At 35.5% G+C, this 8,841-nt stretch overlaps 1 protein-coding gene across 6 annotated transcripts in view; it reads left to right on the forward strand.

Annotated features, from left to right (window-relative positions):
* The window catches only part of LOC106867506 (uncharacterized), a 266,031-nt gene extending 257,978 nt beyond the window's left edge, over positions 1-8,053 (forward strand). For all 6 annotated transcript variants that reach the window (XM_052975064.1, XM_052975069.1, XM_052975065.1 and 3 more), the window contains one exon: positions 6,926-8,053. In XM_052975064.1, the coding sequence (XP_052831024.1) occupies positions 6,926-7,263 (338 nt within the window). In that variant the 3' untranslated portion in view covers positions 7,264-8,053. The remainder of the gene's footprint in view (positions 1-6,925) is intronic.
* Positions 8,054-8,841: the final 788 nt, after the last annotated feature.

Consider the following 8,841-nt stretch of genomic DNA (forward strand, 5'->3'; position numbering starts at 1 on the left):
ATGAGCGTGGCCGTTGCCAGTACCGCCTGACTGGCCTTCGTGCGGGTGACACGTAAAAGCACCCACTACACTCTCTGAGTGGTTGGCGTTAGGAAGGTCATCCAGCTGTAGAAACTCTGTCAAATCAGATTGGAGCCTGGTGTAGCCATCTGGTTTAACCAGTCCTCAGTCAAATCGTCCAACCCATGCTAGCATGGAAAGCGGACGTTAAACGACGACGATGACGACGACGTTTCCAAGGCCAGGAGAAATATTTGCTAAGTGCAATGGTGGGAAAATTTTTGCTAGCTGGATTTGTCCAATTACTGGTCGATGAGAAATGTGATAAAGTATTAACAATTAATACTCATAAAAGTCTGTACCATTTCAAAAGACTGCCAATTGGGGTTAAGGTTGCATCAGCAATATTTCAGCAAGTGATGGACACTCTGCTAGCAGACTGTGAGTTTGTGGTCCCATACTTGGATGACATATTGATCAAAAGTGAATTGAGGGACCAGCATATTGAACATATAAAAAAATGTTTTTAAAAGAATAAGTGACTATGGATTTAAAGTAAGTAGAAATAAATGTGATTTTTTTTTTTTAACAAAAATAAAGTACTTGGGACAGGTGATCAATGAAAATGGACAAAAATCGGACCCTTCTAGAGTCAGCATGATAAAAAACATATCTGCTCCTACTAACAAAATAACATTACAAGCATTTTTAGGTCTGGTAAGTTACTACCAGCTGTGCATACCTAAAATGTATGAGCTAAGAGCTCTGTTGAATAATTTGTCAAAGAAAGTCACAAAGTGGGACTGGACAAACGAATGTCAGAAAGCATTTGAGGAATTAAAAAAGAGGTTAACATCAGAGTTATCATTAACTCATTTCGATCCAAACCTGAAAATAATTGTGACATCAGATGCCAGTGAATATGTTATAGGAGCTGTGATATTGCATAAATTTAATGATGGTAAAATCAAAGATATTGTACATGCATCAAGGGTTCTCCTAGTAGCAGAAAAAATTTACAGCCATATCAAAAAGGAGGCTTTATCATTAATTTTTGCAGTAAAGAAATTCCATAAATTCCTACACAGTAGGAAGTTTACACTGTAGATGGATCACCAGCCGTTACTGCCTATTTTGGGTTCAAAAAAGAGTATCCCCACGCATTCAGCAAACTGTTTGCAAGCGCTGGGGGACTACCCTGTTGAACTATGATTTTCAGATGGAGTTCTTGCTATCAAAGAAAATGGGACACACAGACTGGTTGTCTAGGCTAATTTCAAAATATAAGGAACCCTTTGAAGACACGGTGATTGCACCATTAAAACTAGAAATGGAACTTAAGAACATTTTGTGCAATGTAGAATGTGATTTACTGGTAACACTAGAAGAAATTAAATCAAAATCAGAAAAGATATGTTCATAAACAAGATAAAAAATACTGTAGGAAAGTAATATGAAAAATAATATAAATGAGTGGAATGCAAGTTCAAAGCGTTATTCAGTATGTGATGATGTATTATTATATGCACAAAGGGAGGTAATACCTGAAGCACTGCAAAACGGAATATTGAAAGACTTCCATGTAGGACATCCCGGGATTGCTCGGATGAAAAGCTTCATGAGGAGTTACATGTATTGGCCGAATATGGACAAACAAATTGAGAGACTAGTAAAACAATGTAGGAGATGTGCTACACCAGCAAAGGTGGCCCCAGTGCAGATACAGCCATGGCCAAAAACGGATTCAGCATGGTCTAGACTGCATGTGGACCAATAAATGGCTCTTATTATATCATTGTTGGGGATAGCTATTCAAAATGGCCTGAAGTGTGTAAATGTTCAAGACCAACCACAAATGTGACTACTGACTTCTTGGAAGAATTGTTCACTCATGGAGTCAGATAATGGCACACAATTCATAGCAAAGGAGTTCAAAAAATTCTGTAAGTCAGTCCAGATGAAGCATGTGTTAACTCCGCGATACCATCCAAGGTCAACTGGGTTAGAGGAAAGATTCATTGACACATTCAGGAGAGCCTTAAGAAAGACCAGACGGGAAGTTTTTGAAGATAGAAATATGACAAATTTCTTACAGGTGTACAGAAAAACACTGAATCCTAATACAGAGTCTAGTAGGTCACCCACAGATTTGATGTTCTCCAGAAGGATTCATTTTGTGTTTGACAAATTGTTGCCGAGTAAGAAACAGAAAATGAAAAATTTGGGAAGTAGAACAAAACTTTTTAACACAGATGATGAAATGTATTTCAAAATGTATAAAAATGGAAAACAGGACTGGGAACAAGGTAATATAACTGGATGTCTGGGTAATATGATGTACATTGTAAAAGGACCAAAATATGAACATAAAAGGCATTTTAACCGATTAAAGAAAAGATATACCAAAAATCAAGAAAGGCAAGATGTGCCAATGGATATATATTATGACATGTTCGAGGTTCCAGAACAACAAGTGAAAGCAGAGCCAACACGTAGATCGAACAGGAAAAGAAAACATACGGAAATGATGGAAATTAATACCAAGAGAAGGAGATATGCCAGTTTCTCACCAAGGAAATGAAATTATGATGAAAATAAAAGAATAAGAAATAAGGACAAAGCCAACCTCAAAAGGGGGGAGATGTTGTGTGAAAGTAGAACACCCCTATTTGGTTAGCTTCTAATGGACTGTGTCACAATATCAATGGACATGTGCAGAGAATGTGGTGGGGAGAGAGAGTCGGTGAGCTGTGTAAAGCTGAGAGTTGCGTATTGTCAAGTGTAATTACAAGTATTGTGTATCTTGAGTAGAATGATTTGCGAGGACATTATTATCCCATTATATTGTACATCGAACGTGCAATACAACAGTCTTGTTCTTTAGTACTAGTGGGGGGCAAAGCCTTGAAAACTTACTCAGAAATTTCCAGCTGTCTGACAAGTACTGACTGGATTTCCCTGACGTACCAGTGTGGACGTGGAGCAACCATAGTAGCACATCCAGATCATATATAAGAGTATTTGTTTGGTTAGCAGATAAGGATAATGTAGGATGTCTAACGAATAAACTGGTTGGCCACACAGATCACAAATCTACTCAGTAGATTTTGATAGGACCCATAGACAGAAACCCAATTACTGGAAGTTGAACATGTTCTTACTGACACACACAAACTACAGGGGCCAGATTAGTAAATTAGTTAAGCTGCAGCTGACAGGAGCAATTGTCAATAACTGGTGGGGAGTCGTCCAAAAGAGAGCAATTAGAGTAGAATTGATAACATTTAGCAAAGAGCTAGCAATAGAAAGAAATAGATTAGAGGGAGAACTAGTTAGCAGTCTAGAAGCAATTAGTAAAGGCATTGTTGGTGATCTTCTAATGGCAAGAATGGCCCTTGACCATTTCTTCATGGCAAAACATGAAGGCTGCATTGTCAGAGCTAATGCTTGTGTGCTCAAAGACAAGGGAACTAAAGCAGTCTGATAGCCTTGAACAATGGAGCCATAACATGGCAATGAAACCAAAATCAGGTCTTTGATGGACACAAGCTACACAATTCCAAACAGATGTGTTCTGTTTTCTAGTAGCATTTCACATTGCTGTTTGGGGAGGGCGATGGACAGACTGCTGGTAGTAGACATGAGATTCTGTGAAAAGCCAATAACCGATGCTGGTGTGATTACGTCCCCGTAACTTAGCGGTTCAGCAAAAGAGACAGATAGAATAAGTACTAGGCTTTCAAAGAATAAGTCCTGGGGTCGATTTCTTCGACTAAAGGTGGTGCTCCGGCATGGCCACAGTCAAATGACTAAAACAAGTAAAAGAGAGTAAAGTGTATATCATAGTCCCATGCATTGTTTACGTTTTTTTCTTTATATACTTCTGCTGTGGTAATGTGTTTAGCAGTAATTATGCTCCATAGATGAAGAAATTTTTTGGTTTCCTGAAATGATTTACTTCAAAAAATAATTTTCTTTAATTTTTCTGTGGTTTCTTAAATCCTGTTTGGTGATGAACTCAGATTTAATCTTTCCTTGTAGGGATCTCTTTGTTTCACGTCCATGATGTTCGATTATTATTATTTCATTTAAGTACAACAAATTAGACTGTTGAAGAAAATCCCTAACATTAGGCTACAACAATAACCTTAGATGTCAAGAACCTTCCTAAGTATTTGAGCTGTCCCTAATAATACTGTTTTCTGGAGCTGTACTAAACAAGGTTTTATGCATATTTCCTGTATCCATCTGTTCAAATATTTAGGAATGCACCTATAACTACAGGGATATGTTTTACTCACACTTTCCATAGCCTCTGTAACTCAATGGCTAGGTCCTGGTATTTTGCCATTTTCTCTAAATCTCTCATATTGACTTTCTCATCATTTGGAACTTGGCACTTTCTGTTCTCTTTATCTACTATACTACTAAATCAGGCTGTATCCCACATCTTATATTTCTTACTTTCTAGCACTTTACTAGGTTCGTGCTCATACCACTAAAATTCTAGCTTCTACATAACTCTCAGTGAATTATTCTCCTTAGGTTGTCATGTCTTTTCTTGTATTCTTTTTGTGCCAACCACATGTGTAACACTTTCCTTTTTTCAATTACATAATCTTCATTAGGAATCCAGCTGATGTTTTTCTATCTTTACTCAGTTAGTCCTTAATGCCTGATCTTATGTTATTAACAAACTTTCTGTCTGCTTTTTCAGCCTTCCTTTCTGCAAACACAACCATGTTTCACTTTGGAAATCTACCATACAAAGCCTTCTCTTGCCAGTCAGATAATCTTGCTTCTTTTCTCTGGTTTTAACATCATTTGGTTTCTTTGGTTCCCTTATCTCTTACACTAAGAGTTCTTAATAAAATTTCCTTACTACTATCTAACTAGAAGGCTATATCTACTCTAGCTAACTCCACACAGTCTTCTACTGATATTAAACTTTTACCACTTTCCTTTGTAGGTAAATACAATCTTGCTACTTTTGCTCTAGGATGAAGTCCTCCATTCATACTGAAGTCCTTCTGTAAACAGATTTGCTAATTCAGATTATGTCCAGTCTACAAAAACTACTGAATATCTAAGTAATGATACTGTCCAAGTATTTACAACCTTCACTAGATTCAGACCATTTAGCTTGACTTCATTAACTTCCTCACCCTGCAATTTCCTCTCTCATTTCTATAGTTAGATTTTAACACTCTTACAGGTTGTATTAAAGAATCTATCTCTTTTTTTAAATTCTTACTAAAAGCTTCAGATCATCCATATAGAGCAAATTTTTCCTTTACTATCTCTAAACTGACACCTTGCCTTTGACTTTGTTAATACTAAACTGAGGAGAACTAAGCATTTCTCTCTTCATATTAACTTTCCCTATAACTGTGTCACCTGAATAAATATCAACTTTCCATTTTTTTTCATGCTAATTAACTCTCTTACATTGTCTGCAATACTGAATACACTCAAACAATCACTTATCCATGAGTGTGGAATCATGTTATAGGGTTTATTATAATCTATCCATGCTATTGTTAAATTTTTCTTTCTAGATTTCATTTCTTTTGAGAACTACTTTGTCAATGTGTAAAAAGTCATATGCTTCTCTAGCGTTCTTCATGAAACTTTGCTGTTCTTTTGAAAGTAAATTTTGGCTGTCAAAGGGCTCATACATGTTTTCTGAGAGTGTTTCTGTAAACAGTTCTACACTAATAATAAGCAAGTGATTGGTCTATAATTACTAGCTATATTGCCCTTGCTTTTGTTTTTTATAAGAAATACTGTTCTCCCTCTAGTCATCCAATTAGGGATGACTCCTCCATTCAAGCAATCTTGAAGTTGTTCCCTCAGTCTCCCATGTAAGCAACTGAATTTCTTTAACCAGTACCGCTTACCCTTGAACTAAATCTGGTTCTGATCCCTTCCAATTTGGCATTCTTCCAAACACTTTACTCATAAATGCACTAATTAGTTTTAGATCTGGCTGCTTCTCACTGACTACTTCTTCCCTCATTTTCTTTAACCATGCAGCATCCTCATTATGATTAACTGGCTTATCCCAAATATCACTCCAGAACTTTCTAGCATCTTCTAAAATGGGTCCATCTGTTCAGTGTTAACTTTTTGACAGAACACTGCCTTTGGATGTGTGCTGAGGCTTCTTTTGTGTTGTGATTGTCTAAGGTTTACAGAAGGAAATTCATCTTCTGTTAAAGTCATTTAAATACCATGTGTTCGAGGTTTGTTTGCTTTGCTCACATGTGGAGGCTTGTAAGTGCCCATGTGTGAACTGTATAAACATATTTCTTGATGTACAAGCAAGAAATATAAATGTGCATATGTGTAGAAATGGGAATGCATGTGATTAATTCTTATACTCACAGTTTTGTTCATAGTTCTGTTGTATATGGGATCTCACACACAGTTCCTCAAGTTGTTTACACTTGTAAGCATATTTTGCTGTGCCAACACATCTGGAAGAAACTATACTTCATATATAAAATAAATCTTTTGGTTTCCTGGAATAACTTACATTGAAACATAATTTTCTTTCATTTTTTTGTGGTTTCTTAAATCCTGCTTGGCGATGATCTCAGATTTAATCTTTCATCACAGGGAGCTCATTGATACAAGTCCATGATGTTCATTATTCATGGTGGACTATCTTTATTATTACTGTTATTACTATTATTATTATTATTATTATTATTATTATTATTATTATTATTATTATTATTATTATTATTATTAGGACAGCAAGCTGGTAGAATCGTTACCATGACAGACAAAATGTTTAGTGTACTTAGTGGAGTCGATGTTATTGATTTGTCCCCTCCACCAAAATGACTGGCCTTGCACCAAAATTTGAAACCATTATTATTATTGTTATTGTCTCGTTTCTCTTTCTTTTTCTTTCTAGTTGATCGGCCAGCTAATGTCTTGTCAGGTCGCAGTTTAATGAATCTAGCTTGCGTTATACCTGATGCAATAGCATTGGCAACTCACTTAGGACTTTCAGATAGCAGTATAAGTGGAATTGGTTTTGATGCTCTAGCTGGTCGCCTAACTACAAGAGATGTCAACTACAAGATTCTGCTTTATTGGAAAAGGAACCATCCAGGGAAAGCTGAAGAGGCTGTGAACGATTTAGCACAGGGAATAAATGAGCTTGGCTTCAATGATCTTGCCACAGTGATTCTCAACCAGCATGCTGAAAACAGAGGACTAACCCTGGAATGTTTGACTCATTTTAATTAATCACTCTTACAGTGATGTTTACTTTCTTCCACTTAACATCTTCATCTACTTTTTGTTTCTCTCACTCATTCTTTCTTTCAATTCACCATTTTTTTATGAGACATCTATTTATTTGTTCATTTTCAGTTTTGAGATACCCAATATAATAATTAACAGTGTTAAAGATTTACAACTTATAAATCAGAGACATGCAATACACAATGTAATAATGCTTGGTAAACTCTCAGAGCCAAAAACTTTGTTGTTTACACTTCTACCACTGCCGCAGCTTCTGCTTCATCATCATTATAATCATTGGCAGTGGCAGTGGCATCTGTTACAAATGATAGTAGTGCCTACCAGAGATGAGTGACGGCTATTACATGCAGGCATCATGTACCCAAAATAACTGACATTCATCATTGACTTGAAACTTCAGCCATGTATTCTACAGTTCAAAAACATCAGCAATAAAGATACTTTTTATAACAATACCTATACCTACAACATAGTCTTAAAAACATCTATTAAAATAATAGATGGATACGGTTTTAAAGACACCTGTCATATAATATATATGATGTAGTTTTAAAGCCATCTGTTATACAGTGTAATACGGTAGGGTTTTAGAGACATTATATGATATCTACTATATAGTTTGAAAAATCTACCATATAGCATCTACAATATAATTTAAAGACATCTGCTGTATAAATATCTACTACATTCTTTTATACACATCTTTTATGCCATTTTATGTTACATAATATCAATTGTATTGTAATAAAACATTTGCTATGGATTAACAATACTAATCAAAATAGTATCATCAAAAATGAAATTATCCAAAAGACCTACTATTTAGCAACAATCAACAAGCATCTAATTAAGAAGTGTTTATCTATCAAATTGTTCCATTGAACATCTTTATATTTAAAAAATGATAAATAAATAAAAGAGCTACAAAGTGATCCACATTAGATGAGGTCAAGCAATAAACAGAAGTGAAGTAAGTGATAAGAACAACAACAAAAGCTGGGAATCAGACAAGAAAAGTCTGAAAATTTCCGAAAAAAATTTATATTGAGTGATGGGGCAAGAATATCTAACGGGAATATAGCAACAACAAGAGAAGTCCTGATAGAAAGGAATGGTGTTTTGAGAGAGAGGGAGAGATGACAGTTATTCTTTAGTAAGGAGCATAGTTTAATAGAGAGATGTCTTTTGTAAGGAACAAAGAGATGAATCATTTTTAAGAGAAAGAAAAAGATATGAATCTTTTGTAAGAAACAGAAAGATCTTTTATAAGTAACAGTGTTTAAAAGAGATGTGTTTTGTAAGGAACAAACAGTACTTGTATACAATTCAATACGAACAGAATTTGTCGGTACTCTCTTACTTAGTGGTAGGTAAGTTCACCGACGAAAACCCTTTTCACTGTCTTCATGTACAGTAACTCAAAAGAATTTTGATGATAGCTCATGGAGTATTATGACATAGCTCAATAAAGTAGCAGACATAGCTGAAAGATGTACCAATCTAGGAGCAGTGGAAAGAGAGATTTACTACATTAATATGGCTGTCCAAACTGAGATCATC

Source organism: Octopus bimaculoides, chromosome 20 (assembly GCF_001194135.2).
Source record: "Octopus bimaculoides isolate UCB-OBI-ISO-001 chromosome 20, ASM119413v2, whole genome shotgun sequence".
NCBI lineage: Eukaryota > Metazoa > Mollusca > Cephalopoda > Octopoda > Octopodidae > Octopus > Octopus bimaculoides.